The sequence below is a fragment of the Alexandromys fortis genome, unplaced genomic scaffold (assembly GCF_014885135.2).
Source record: "Alexandromys fortis isolate MF-2015 unplaced genomic scaffold, M_Fortis_MF-2015_v1.1 scaffold_28, whole genome shotgun sequence".
In the NCBI taxonomy this organism is placed as follows: domain Eukaryota; kingdom Metazoa; phylum Chordata; class Mammalia; order Rodentia; family Cricetidae; genus Alexandromys; species Alexandromys fortis.
The window spans coordinates 12,999,494-13,013,685 of NW_026067901.1; the positions used below are offsets into that span (position 1 = coordinate 12,999,494).

The following is a 14,192-nucleotide window of genomic DNA, read 5'->3' on the forward strand; positions in this document are numbered from 1 at the left end:
ATCCTTGCATAGCCCTGAAATTGCCCATAGGTGGAAATATAGTTTGCCTACTTTTATGGTATAGATATTTAGTATCCCTCAAACCTCATGGGTTAAAGGCTGGGTCCCCAATACAGAACCTCAAAGTTAGGCTGTTGGGGTAGTGATTAGATCCTGAGGTCTCCCAACTAATGGAGCATTGCTGGAAGGCAGCCTTGTTGGACAGTCACTGGAGGCATGCCCTGGACCCTTGCACTCCCCTTCCCTCTCTTGCTACCCTGAGGTGAGCAGAAGCCTTGTCTCCCTCCCATCACAGGTCCAGAAACAAATGGAACCAGGTGATCAAGGCCAAGCCTGAGAGCCAAATTTGCTTTTTCTCCAGAATTTTGTCATAGAAAGGCCAGTAGGGAAGTGGTGCTAACAAGTGAGGGCATGATTCTATGTGAGCATGCACACCTTTAGAACCACTATGCAGGAGCGACTTACGAGTTTAGAAAAACATGTTAGGAAAAGCTTAGCGATGCTGAGCATTCAGAAGCCCAGGATGCTGATGGGAATACAAACAGTAAGACCACTAATAGGATCTGGTGAAATGAGAACTCCAGGGGATTAGACTAGAGGCATTCATTTCACACTCTAGAAAAGTTATAAATTAATTAATTCTAATTAATTAAAAGTCTACATTTTGTCTATGCCAAGGTTTTGTAGGAAGTTGAATTTAAAAGCAATTGACAATATAATCTGGTGAAGAAAACTGCAAGGCTGGGTGGTACTCAGGCTCTGGCATGGGCATTACTAGCTGCTTTTAGCCAGCTTCACAGTGAGAGTTAAAAGCAAAAAGCAAAAAAGAATTGGAAAACCTTACAGTTTGGCTAGAAAAGCAGGACATTCAAAATTAGGATTAAGAGAGGTGTGGCTGCCAATTAAGATTAGCACTGTAAGGTGCTGGAGAGATGGCTCAGAGGTTAAGAGCAGTGACTGCTCTTCTAGAGGTCCTGAGTTCAAGTCCCAGCAACTACATGGTGGCTCACAACCATCTGAGATCTGGTGCCCTCTTCTGACCTGCAGGTGTACATGGAGACAGAATACTGTATACATAATAAATAAAATCTTAAAAAAAAAAAAGATTAGCACCGTTAAAAGCAAGTCCCATGCTGTTATACTAAGACAACAGGAAAGGTGCCCTGAATGTCTCTCAGAAAGCAGGTCTATCAATCACAGGCTGGGGGAGGGGGGGGCGGGAGCTCTAGGGCTGTTGCACTGGGGTGCCTAGGTAAGCTCCACTCACTCATGCAGGCACACAGAAGTCACTACAACCATGGGCCAGCTGGGCCTGGCACTGCTGCTGTTCCTGGCAACAGTGTTTCCTGTCTGGTTTTGCAGAACAGGCTGCATGAGTTGTGGAGTGCATGAAGACTTCAACCCAAATTTGATAATGAACATCCTATTCAAACTACAGATGTTCTCACTGTAACCCAGCTAATGTGCAATGAGCTTGTACTGAATGGGCTATCAGGTGAGCTATGGCTGGAGAACACAGGTCGCTGGGAGCATGCCTTGTTCCTCACCCCTCCTCTGTACTCTGTACTCCTACCATGCACAGGACAGAAGTAAGGGGGCCATGTGACCATGGCTGAAACCTCGGAAACTATTGGCAAGTCCTTCCTCGAGTGTTCTCAAATATTTTGTCATGTGCTAACATACTATTATAGGACGAATCTATTTCTAGGAGTCAATTTCTGAATCTGATTCTATTCCCTGCCATGTACTGCATATTTTATCAGCCGAGTTACTGCTGCTTTCAAAGGAAAAATATAATTCTTGGATTCACACTAAAAGGGAAAGCACAGCAAAAATAACACCCTTTCACATGACATGGGAGGCAGAGGACAGCTCTTAGCACTCCTGGGCTGAGCCAACTCCACCACTGACATGGACGGGTACTAGCTGGCCCAACAGGCAGCAATGGCAGGCTGCACAGAGGCTCCTGAGCATTCACGGGTTAGAATCTTTTTTAGCCCAGCTGACTCAGGCAGTAGAGACACTCCCACTTAATCTGCCCACTGGAAGATGCTGGTAGCTGCTAACTCACTAGTTTAAAAATTGGTAGTACCAAACCCAATAAGAGCATTCATACTTCAAACAAGTACTAAAAGAATACATATTTATACAGAAGTGTAAGTAAGGGGCAGGTCACCCTAGATTACTGAATCCTTCACTGAATGACATAATGCAAAAAGAGCATTGCTCTGACTTCCTGTAACTCTTGGTTCTGGGGCAGAAATTATTCTCCGGTGTCAGCAGACAGCCCATTATTAGGCTGTGCTTCCCAGTGAGAGAGATGGACTTTTGGGCTTTTACCATGGCAAGAACCATCTGAAGGCACTGGTATCTGTCCTTTCTGTGCTATTTAATACATCACCTTATTGAATGTAAGGAACACTTTCATGATTTTACCAATGGTGACCAGTAGAATATGGAAGCAAAAGTCAGGTGAGCAAAAGTAAAGATCTGCCTTACCCAATAAAGTGGTGCTGTCCACTCGCTCAGCATCTGCGAAGAGAGGAAACAGTCAGCAAAGCCAAGACTTGGAGTACTCCTCCTCAGGCCTGCAATGATGACACAGGCCACCCCACGGCCATCTATTGCTTGGGACAGGCTTCTGTAACAATTGCATCGCATGCCAGCCATGAAGCAATGCCTGCGTCACTCCCTTCTTCACCTGGCAGGATGGCTGCAAGAGCTCACCGCATGACCACGTGAAGCAACTGGAGCTGCAGGCACATGGAGTGAGACAGTCCTGTAACAGCTACTGTCACTTTCACCGTCAGGAGGCAACCCTGCCCCTCAGGACAGGCACAGGTAAAAACCTCGGTGACCTTTTACTCTCTAGCAGCTCTGCGTCCGTTCAGCTACCAGGTTCTGGAAAAGGAGCTTCACTGGGGCTGGGAAGCAATTTAGCTGCTTACTCTATATACCATGCTCAGTGGCTGGGTGCTGTCTTCTAGGGAGTCATGGCTAGGGAGCCTGAAGAAGTGGTGGGCAGGACAGAGGTGGGCAGGATGAGGGAGGTCTCTAAAGACCCATGCACACAACTGGAACCAAGATATTTCTGTCTGTTAGTCCATGATCAAATCCCAGCTTCAAAGTTCTGGCACACACTGGGTAAATACTCACCTCCCTCAGCTGGTAACTCTTACAATCATCTAAGTAGCAAAAGGTTCTGATATTAAAAAATAAGGGCAGCTGGGCATGGTTGTGCACGTCTTTAATCCCAGCATATGGGAGGCAGAGGCAGGCAGATCTCTGTGAGTTCCTAGACAGCCAGAGAAAAATAGTGAGACCCTGTCTCAAAAAAATAATGGCAAAAATATAAAATTGGTAGGTGTGCGTGACATCGCTCCACAACATGAATTGTCTTGTCCCTACTCCCCCTGAGAAACTGACGACTACCCTAAGTATACACCTACTCATCATTTCACAGCCGAAACGCCATGGCAGAAACACACGGCTCCTGTACTAACTATGTACAGCTGTCTCTCACTGGTCTCTGCTAACCTCATTCCACCACATGGAAAGCCTCTGGGTTTCCTGTTACCGTGAAAGGCCAGTCAATACAGAACTTTCCATGCTTGCTATCATCCATGTTTTATGACATTGAATTCAAAAGCATTAGTTCCCTCATGTAAAAGTGACTCGCTCAGTATTTGCCATTACTGTGGTTTAAACTGGCAGAGCTGCGATTCCCTAGAAAGGCCAAAGAGCACAAATGAGATGCATGCCGTGCCTCACCCAGCAGAGATGCGCTCTGAGGAAAGAAAACTCAAAGCCACCAGACACTTTTTGTGCTTGTCAAGGTTTAGCTTTTAAAATGGAGTGACAAGATGAAGGTCTATGCTATTCACATGTTATGTATCATGTGAATACACATGTATCACAACCAATAAAACTGGCCTGAAATAGGAATCAGTGTGTCACACATTTGTGAGCAGTCTCATGTTCTACTTACAGACTGTCACTATTATACCAATCATCAAATTTAGAGCGTTAAAAACTAACTAGATTATTGGTAACTGGTAAGTTTTATGAGAGGAGGAACAACTGAAGGAAGAAGCCAAAAATTGTGCTTGGAAAGTAATGACAGAACTCCACACCTGGACTTCGCTGTTTGCAGATCTGAGTGGCAAGGTCTTGCACATAGCCTGGGAAAAGATCAAAACAGCCCCCATAGGACACCACTTTAATTCCATGCAGAAGCATGTCTGCTTGATGCTTGAAGAAGTGGTCTTCGTTTTCCTTGAGCACTACCATGTAGTGCTCTAAGTCCACCTTGTTTGGCACCGAGTATAAGAAGAGAGCTTGGAATATCTGGTCGCGCAGGGTCTCTCCACAGCCCACAAACAGGAAAGACTTGGTGCGGTACAGGTTTTGTAGGACTTCCTGGGGAAAGCCAATAAACGAAGACACCTCTGTGAAGACAGCAGGAGCTCACAGCTAACACAAAGCTACCTATATATCCATTTACATCCTATCCTGTACCCACCAGGCTTCCCAAGAGCCACCCTGAGGAGCTCCGAAAGGCTATGAGCTCTTGACATACTCAGGTTGACCCCATGCAGTGAGTGCAGCTAGGCTGAGATCCACCTCTTCGGAGGGACCAGGAAAAGAACCAGCAGAGCCTGGGCACTGGCCAACCTGCCCAGCACAAATTCATCTCATAGCAAGGACAGCCTATGGTACACCTATGGCTCGCCAGATTGACTCACCCAAGTCAATTCCTAGACTTACATACAATCTGAAATTACTAAAACATGAAACAAAAACATTAAAAAAGTTCTCAGTTCTACTGGGTATAGTAGCATACACCTTTAATCACAGCACTAGGGAGGCAGTAGCAGGTAGATCTTTGTGTGAGTTCCAGGCAAGCCTGGTCTACATAGCAAGTACCAGGCCAGGTGGGGCTACATAGTAAGACCCTATCTCAAAAAATTTTGCTCAGTTCCAAGTTGTATACATACAACACCCTGAAAGCAATGAATAGATGGATGAACTGCCTCCCACAGCAGAATGTGGGCAGATAAATTCTGGGGAGCGACGGCAAAAGAGGAACAGAGACAGTAGCCAAGTACAGACTATGAGGGTCACTCAGAGCAGCAGTGGTCACTGACTCAAACAGGAAGGCTCTCAGCAAGGTCCAGTACCAGCACAGCACTTTCTTATGATGAGGGCCTCAGCAGCATCAACTCTTAACGGCCCAGCACTCATCTGCTGACACCATCCCTGCTGCAGAGTCCAGAGGAGAGCTCTGGGGAACATGTACCTGACCCAGGGAGTATTACAAGTGAACACAGACTCAAGTCAGAGTTCTAGATAGCCTATGATGGCACATGCTTGTAATTCCAGCACTTGGGAGGTAAAGGCAGGAAGACCAAGAGTTCAAAGATACTTAGCAAGTTTGAAGTCAGATAGACTAAAGGAGATACCATCTCAGAAATGAGGGAGGGTGGTGGCTAGGGCAGAAAAACTTGGCAACATTGCCAAGACAGGGCTTTTCCACACACTTGACATGGACATCTGTGAGGACATCAAGAAAGGCTTGCAGGTAGTTAGGAAGGAGCAATGGGAGCTCTCCTAGAGGACCCCGTTCAATTCCTAGCACTCATGGCAGGTAGCTCAACCACCTGTAACTCCCGCTCCACGGGATCCAATGCCTCTGGGGGCACCTGCACTTACTATGTACACACACACACACACACACACACACACACGCACAACTCTTTGTTTAAAAAATTAAGAAATCTGGGTGTGGTAGCAAATACATTTAATTCCAGCACTCAGGAGTCAGTAACAGGCAGATCTCTGTGAGTTCAAGGCCAGCTTGGCCTACTTAGTGAGTTCCAGAACAGCTAGGGCTCTATAGAGAGACCCTATAAAAAAAAAAAAAAATAAAGCCAGGCGGTGGTGGCGCACGCCTTTAATCCCAGCACTCGGGAGGCAGAGGCAGGCGGATCTCTGTGATTTCGAGACCAGCCTGGTCTACAGAGCTAGTTCCAGGACAGGCTCCAAAGCCACAGAGAAACCCTGTCTCGAAAAACCAAAAAAAAAAAAAAAAACCCTACAACTTTCAAAAGTAAAGAAAAGAAAAGCTGCCTGAAAACGAGGTGTTAACTGGTTTTGTCTGCCATGCACGCTGGCATGGAACTAAGGGTATGCACATGCTGGGCAGGAGCTCAGCCAGAGCTCCATTCTTAGCCGAATTTTAAAATGAGGTTTGGAAAGCTGAAGAGACAGCTGTGTAAGGAAGGTGAAGACTGAAGACTAAACACCTGCGTAAATTGACCAACAGGGAAAAACAGAGAGGAAGACCACAGACTGCCTCTGTGGCAGATCAAGCAAGATTCCTGCCAAGTCCCTGGCAAAGCAATCACTGTGAGCTAGTGCTGGCACCAAGAGAGAAGTTCTGTACTTTCTAAGGAAGCACACATTTCCTCCTCCAGCAAGTATGTCCTGAGCATCTACTCAAAATGCAGGCACTATCTCAGGGCACAGAAACATAGCTAAGAACAGGATAACATAGTCCTATCCCCAGCAACCATGTGGAGGAAGGGTCAACAGAGGACCAGTGGCTGGGAAACACTCAGCCACAGCTAGACGGCTGCTTGCCCCCAGAGACTCCCCAGAATAGGTAGGTACACAAGGCTTAGTGAAAACTAGCATACCATTACTTCAGGATCTTGAGTGACATCTTTATAGCCCGATGGATCCAGAACCATCCCACAGGGGTCTGTGTACAAGCCATGAATATGAAGAACTCCATACTTGATGTGGCCTCTTGCCCACTGAAGGACCTATCAAAAACCAAACCAAGACAAAGAAACAGCATGGTGTTACTTCAAACAAGAAAAAATACAACTACCTGGAAAGATAAATGTTTCCCTCACACCTTTAAAACAAACTGTGGCTGGCAGTTATTCCTGCTCCAGAACTCAGCGAGATCTTTAAAGACAGTCTGAGGAGTGTACCTCTGCTGCTGTGACTGCAGGGGAAGGGACCTTCTGCAGTTCCATGCAGTTAATCGTTCTGGGTTGTTGCAGGGGCTGTTGTGTTTGTTTCCATTTTTGTTTCATGGTGATGCAGGTAAAACCCAGGTCCTCCTTCACATATGCTAGATGAAGTGTTCTAAAGCCGAGAGCCTGAGCCACAATACCAGCTCGGCTATCCACCAGCACAGGTGGCAATGGGAATCCCTAATAACCCACAACATGAGCACATCACAAAAGGCACAAGCATGCCAAAAATGGAAATGGCTCCTAAAGTGAAACTATGTTCAACCTCAGCAACAGAGGGGAAACAACTAGGATTTTACCTCCCAGACAGGGAAATGCATGGCTTTTTTGTTTTAGTTTGTATTTAAGACAGGTCCCCAGAACTGCCTCAAACTCACTATGTAGCTCGGGGCAGGCTCAAATTCACAGTGATCCTCCTACCTCAGCCTCCAAAGCGCTAATGCCTGCTTGCTTTGTCTTTAAGAACTCTACTGCTGGCAAGGGGTAGAGCACGGCTGCTCCACAGAGCTGGAGCCATAGGATGGCCTTCTAGCACAAGGATTACAGGTACCACCACACCAGGGCCAAACCATTGTCAACAACTGGGCACTTCTCCCTTAGAACATGCTATCAGAATTCTTCCTCACTTTTCTTTAATAAATCTGTATTTGGTTTTTTTTTTTTTTTTTTTTTTTTTTTTTTTTTTTTTTTTTTTTTTTTTTTTTTTTTTTTTTTTTTTTTNNTTTTTTTTGGTTTTTCAAGACAGGGTTTCTCTGTGGTTTTGGAGCCTGTCCTGGAACTAGCTCTTGTAGACCAGGCTGGTCTTGAACTCACAGAGATCCGCCTGCCTCTGCCTCCGAGTGCTGGGATTAAAGGTGTGCGCCACCACTGCCTGGCCTGTATTTGTTCTTTTAAAAATAAAAATAATGCAGTTTGAATGGGAATGGCTCTCATAGGCTCATATATTTGAATACGTGGTCTCCAGTTGGAAGGATTAGGAGGTGTGGCTTTGTTGGGAGAGGTGTGTCACGATGGTTGAGCTTTAAGGTTTCAAAAGCCCACACCAGGCCCAGTCTGTCTGTCTGTCTGTATGTCGCTGCCTCCAATATGTAGATCAGATGTAAGCTCTGAGCTACGGCTTAGTGCAATGCCTGCCTGCCTTCTGCCATGCTCTCTACCATGACGGTCACAGACTCACCCTCTGGAACTATAAGCAAGCCCTCAAATAAATGCTTTCTTCTACAAGGTACCTTAGTCATGGTGTCTCGTCACAGCAGTAGAACAGTAAGTAAGACAAATAGCTTAATTAAGCTGGCCATCATGGAGCAGCCTGAGAGGCAAAGGCAGAAGGACTGCTATGAATTCAAAGCCAGCATGGTCAATATACTGAGCTGCAGCCCAGCTACAACTACATAGCTAGTGGAAGCAAGGCACAGTGCTACGCATCTTAACCCCAGTACCTGAAAGCAAAGGCACGTGGATCCCAAGTATGAAATGTGCCTGAGCAATACAGTTAAGACCCTGTCTCCAAAATAAATATTAAGGGAAAAAAGTGAAAGCAGGATTGAAATGTCTACATACATTGCAATCCCAATTGTGCAGGTGAAAATCCACACTGGGAGGAATAAAATCATTTCCCTTTGCACTTGCTTTACCACCATATTCCCACCGTGACTGCTAGCAAACTAATGTAGATGAGAAAGGGTGCAGGGCAGAGGACGGGCCATGAAAAGGGCGTACAAGTGGACAACAGCAAGCACCACAGAGGGGAAGGGCACGACTCCCAGGCTGCTGGAGGAAATGGCAGAGTGGCATCTAGGAGGACCCCAGAGTCTTGTTTCAATGCAGACGCCAGCAACATGTCCACAGCAATGACTTCCCTGACTCCTGCCCACCCAGCCCATACCTTTGTCTTGTCCTTCAAGTCTAGGGACTCCATGGGCTTGCTCTGCTGCTGCCCAAAGATCTCCAGCAAGTTGTCATAGTTGGTAGTCAGCACCATGGTGCCTCTGTCCATCAGGCTGAGGATGGACTGTAGCACCACGGGGTTCTGGATGTGCTGTTCCAAGCTGTCAAAAACCTCCATTAGACAATCCTGGAAGAAGTTGGGCTTGGTGTCACCTGTGCGCTGTGGAGGGGTAGACAAAAGTTAGGAACACATGCAGAGCAGTGCCATGCCTGCCCACCTTCCTTTGCCATGCTCACCCTCTGAAACAATAAGCAAGCCCTCAATCCCAGCACTCGGAAGGCAGAGACGGGTGGATCTCTGTGAGTTTGAGGCTAGCCTAGTGTACAGAGTGAGTTCCAGGACAGCCAGGGACTACAAAGAGAAACCCCACCTTAGAAAAAAAAAAAAAAGGAACACAAGCTGGGTGTGGCCATGCACAAGACAGAAGCAGGCAAATCTCTGTGAGTCTGAGATCGATCTGGTCTTCATAGTGAATTATACAGGCCAGCCAGGTCTACATAGAGAGACCCTGTCTCAAAACAACAAAAAGAAGTTAGGGACACCAGAGCTCCGACTGTGACAAAGACATGGCACATGAGTAGGGGCACATTCTTACAAGAAGAGAGAAGGAAGGCAGCCTCCAAGGAGGAAGACAGCTCACGTGCCAGGATGCAGCACTGCAGCAATAAATCCCATGGGAAAGCAAGGCAGAGAGGAGGTGTAGGTGCCCTGGGGGCAGAGTGGGCAGTCAAGGGCCCAATAGGCCTCTTGGAAAAGCCACTGTCCAGGCAGAGACCTGAAGGAGCTGGTAGTTCTCGGGAATGTTATAAGCACACAGAGCAAGTACAAAGGCACTGGGGGTATTAGTGAAAATGGGTTCAAGGTCAGAAAAGAGCCTGCTTGTGGCTAGGAGAGGGAGGGGAAAGATTAGCAGGTGATAACCAGATAACCAGAGCCAGGGTATAAGGTACCTGGAAAGTCTCTACTTTCCCCAAGTGGGCAGAGAAGGAAGGGAGCTAAGGGCGTGAGCAGGGAGAAGTGGTGGCAGCAGAGTTTGCTGTAGAGAACCAGAGTGATAGGGCTGAGGTGGACATACATGGCGGTCAAGAGGTCACACGCTCCCCAAGAAGAGCAGCTTCCTGCAGCAGCACTTAGTCTCACAATCAGCACCACCTCAAAGGCCCGCAAGTCACAACCACCAGGCAAGCTTCCCTTAGACCCTCCTTCTCCTAGGAGGCTGTGGGGAATCTCATTCCTGTGGCCACTCCCCTGCAGTACCTGCTAGCCCTTATCTTTATCCGTGGCACCAAAGCCCACCTCAAAAACCTGCCAGCACAGCAGGAAAGGCCTGCTGACCATCTCATCTGACTCCTTGGGAGTTCGAGAACAGTGCACAGGCTAAGAAGTAACAGACGGCACTTCAGACACACTTCCTGACCAGCAATGATCAACATGACAACCTCTCTTTGCATGAGCCACACACCCTCAGTGCTGCCCAACCATCCACGGGTTTAGCATTCATCTTCATGTATAAGGAAGGGATCAGCACCCGCTGTCTACCAACCTTTTAGGCCTGTGGCCACAGTTCCTACTGTAACTACTCAAGCTGGCCTCTGGACAGGAAAGCAGCCATAGACAGTGTGCCAGCAACTGCCACACTGCCAAATGCCAAAGGCCACATGCCAAAACAACTTTATAAAAATGGCTAGCAGGTCAGGTTTGGGCCAGCCCCTGCCTACAAGGGCCTGGCACAGCCTGGGAAGGTGAGGTCAGCACTGGCGTGAAGATACTGACCAAGGGAATCAAGGGAAGCCATGGAAGGGTGAGGGCTGATGCCCCATCTCCCACTGCCCACTGAAAGGAACAGCGGGGAGTCAGGCAGCTGACTTTGTGCAAAGACAGGGAACTTCAAAACCATGGAGCTCTTGCACTCTCCTGGGTTGCACCCCCAGATTTCAGTGTACGAATGAGAGTTACTAACATAATAAAACCACACCCTTTGGGGTATCTTCTAACCCAGAACCTTCCGTCCTTTGCGCTGACCATTTCACGTTCTCCCACCTCCAGTTTCCTCCCCTCCTCTAAACACTTACTGCAGGCGCACAGACCAGCGGGAAGCAGCCCACTCCAGCTTCACACATGGTGCTCAGCACCCAGCAGACACAGACACCCACGAGCTGGCGGCACCTCATTAACTGTCTCTTGCATCACCGACTATGTTCCCACTCTGCTGTGTCACTTCTACTAGCAAACAGCACGGCCTCCCCACCTGAAAATGTCTTCTGAGGACCACTGTCATCTAGAGAGGTGTGATTAGCCAATGCCACATTCACAGCGCCTCTCAAACCTCACACCAACAGTGCAGCAGGACAACATCCAGCACCTGCAGACAGCCCAATGTAGGGGTTAAAAGGGTGGCATCCTGCTGTGCATGGTGGTGCACACCTTGGGAAGCAGAGGTAGGCAGATCTCGCATTCAAGGCCAGCCTAGTCTACAGAAAGAGTTCCAAGACAGCCAGGGCTACACTGTTACACTGTCTCAAAAAAAAAAAGGATGGTGACCTTCTAGGCTGAGTACTCAAAAATGAGTACCTCTGCTCATGGAGGCCTAGTGTTCAACCTGGCCTAGACCCCAAAGCAAGTCCTGTGTTTGAGACTCACAGGAGACATTTTCCGGATCAGATCATGGGCCACAACCAGCAGGTCCCGGTCTTTCATCACCTTCCTCCGGAACTCGGCAACGTCCCCAGGGTGCAGAACCTCCAGCTGCTCTGCAGCCTCGATGACTGCCTCAATACAGCTCCTCCAAGAGCAGAGCGCGCGGATCCCGGGGGCCACCGCTGCACTCACACCAGTCCCAATGACCAGGAGCAGGTCCTGAGGTTGCTTCCTAATGAGGCTCTTTAAAAACTTTCTATTTAAAAACAAGGGAGGAAGACAACAGTCAGCTTGGAAGTACTGTAAGCTTCCAGTCTGGAAACATCTAGAATGTTCAGGTCAAACATTTGCCCTTCCACTCACTGCCAGAAGACAAAGTCCCTGTTGCCCACTGTGACATTTACATGATGGTGTCTGTGAAGCTGAATGTAGCTTGTAAACACTGTGAGAACAAATGACAAAATGCGGGTTCTCTGCCATGGAAGACCCACTGTGTTCTCCAGGGGCAGCTGCTCATTCGGCATCTCTTGCCAGTAAGTGGACCTGCTGGTCACTGACAGTCCTCGGCCCCTCCCCACCCTCCAGTTTCATGTTCCTTGGTTTGGAGATGGGACTCGGATGGTTTCTGTGAGTAGAAAGCCACCTTCTGGGATGTTTCTTGCGTTGGAGGAAACCATGGTAGGCAGCTCTGGGTTCTCCTCCCAGCATAGTCCCTTTATATCCTGATTTTATTTACCTTGATTTCTGTTCACTTCTGTTCGTTGTCTTTTCCACTGACTCCATCTGTGAATCCTAAAGAGAAATTCATTAGACCAGTTTCTACTCCCCGGAGGAAAGACGTTTTACGAGTACCCTGGAAGACAGTAAAGGATGGGGTTGAAATCAAAGGTCCTGACTCTCCATCTATAGAATACCTGAAAAATATCATCTATGAAAAGATCCGTGCAAACAGTTCTCCACCGCCACTGCTACCCTTGCCTGGCCTCCACTGGTCAGGTATTCGAGTGTCTTGTGCCACACAGAAAGGAAAGAGTCACACAGCAGGCAGAGTGAGCAGCTCTTGTGAGCTAGTTCCACACTGTGTTTTTTACCCTGTGTCTCTTTAAGACAAAACCATCCACACTTTTCCCAATTTCCCCCCTCCCTTGATTCTAGAACTAATGTTTACTGTAAACAAGGAACTATGCAGAGAATTTGGTTTGAAGGCCTACATCCTACTATCACTGAGAATTATGGTACATTTGCTCACTTTCCACCAGGATTTTTACTGATATTTTTCATGTAATTTGAGAGCCTAGTACATATCCTAATTTTAGTCCTGTGTTATCAGAAACTATTCAAAATTCAAAGTAAGTCACACATGTAGGATCACAGTATACTGACTGATAACGCCATCTTCAATAGTCCTTCACTAATGCAAGATGCCAGGAGCATGGTAAGCAGCTTGTATGCAAAATTTGTAATCTGACCCTGTCCATCAAGGACAGCCCTCTGAGCGGCAAAACTGCTGAGTTAAAGATATGAGCAGGGCACACCGACCATCCCATCAGCAGAAGGACCCTGAGCTAAAGGCCCACCTACACTAGTAGAGACTCCAGCTCAAAACAAATGAGGAAAAGGAGCCCTCCACTCAACAGCACACACACACACACACACACACACACACACACACCCGTAGCAACAGCGCTCCTCGGAGGGTCAGCAGTGGGAGGAACATCAGCCCTGCCAACCCCCACCACAGACTGAAAACTGTTGTGCATATTCTAATCCTTTTCCTCTTTAATTAGAATTAGGGCACCAAAAATAATTGTCCAGGAGAAACCACAAAGCTCAATGGGTCTATAGGTTCTACCCTCAAGATGGAGGAATAGGATCCTGCAGTCACCCCTGGAAACATGTGATGCATCCATCCTCCCTCCATGGAGAGGGGCACTCACGGCTTCCAAAGTCCCCCAGGGTCCCTGACCTTTCTTCAGTGCTAAGAAACTAGTCCATGAACCAAAGCAATGAAATTGGCAAGATTGCCACCTGCCCCAAGGAAAGAAGGGCTGGCGGAGTGCGGGTGCCCACCTCACTGCAGTCCCCACATATGGCCGAGTCTACTTTGTTTTTGTGACCTATTAGAGATTTTCTTTTTTGTGGGGAGAGGGATGGTTTTTCAAGACAGGGTTTCTCTGTAGCTTTGGAGCCTGCCCTGGAACTAGCTCTTGTAGCCCAGGCTGGCCTCGAACTCACAGAGATCCGCCTGCCTCTGCCTCCTGAGTGCTGGGATTAAAGGCCTGCGCCACCACTGTCCAGCTCTATTAGAGATTTTCTAAGGCAAGTCACAAGTATTCCATCTCACATAACCTGTCTGTCCGCTGCACACAGAGCCCATAAGTCCCACCCCAAGAGTCCAATGAGCGGATTCATAGTCATCGATTCTGTTACCAACTCTAAGGTACAGATTCCTATAACTGGCCAAACTTCCCAGCTCAGTCCTCTCCAGAGGGAAAGTGCTCTACAAACCAAACTGCTGGACCAAGCAACTGAGCTGTGCCCTACAGCTGAGAGCGCGGGGG

At 47.8% G+C, this 14,192-nt stretch overlaps 1 protein-coding gene across 11 annotated transcripts in view; it reads right to left on the bottom strand.

Annotated features, from left to right (window-relative positions):
- The window catches only part of Fam118a (family with sequence similarity 118 member A), a 28,243-nt gene that overhangs the window by 5,765 nt on the left and 8,286 nt on the right, over positions 1–14,192 (bottom strand). For 9 of the 11 annotated variants that reach the window (XM_050130129.1, XM_050130197.1, XM_050130195.1 and 6 more), the window contains 6 exons: positions 12,368–12,423; positions 11,635–11,887; positions 8,932–9,153; positions 6,699–6,827; positions 4,134–4,419; positions 2,500–2,532 (listed from right to left, as the gene is read on the bottom strand). In XM_050130129.1, coding sequence (XP_049986086.1) covers positions 2,500–2,532; positions 4,134–4,419; positions 6,699–6,827; positions 8,932–9,153; positions 11,635–11,887; positions 12,368–12,423 — 979 coding nt within the window. Of the gene's footprint in view, positions 1–2,499; positions 2,533–4,133; positions 4,420–6,698; positions 6,828–8,931; positions 9,154–11,634; positions 11,888–12,367; positions 12,485–14,192 lie in introns of all 11 variants that reach the window. The other 2 variants (XM_050130179.1, XM_050130187.1) reach the window with 1 other exon arrangement.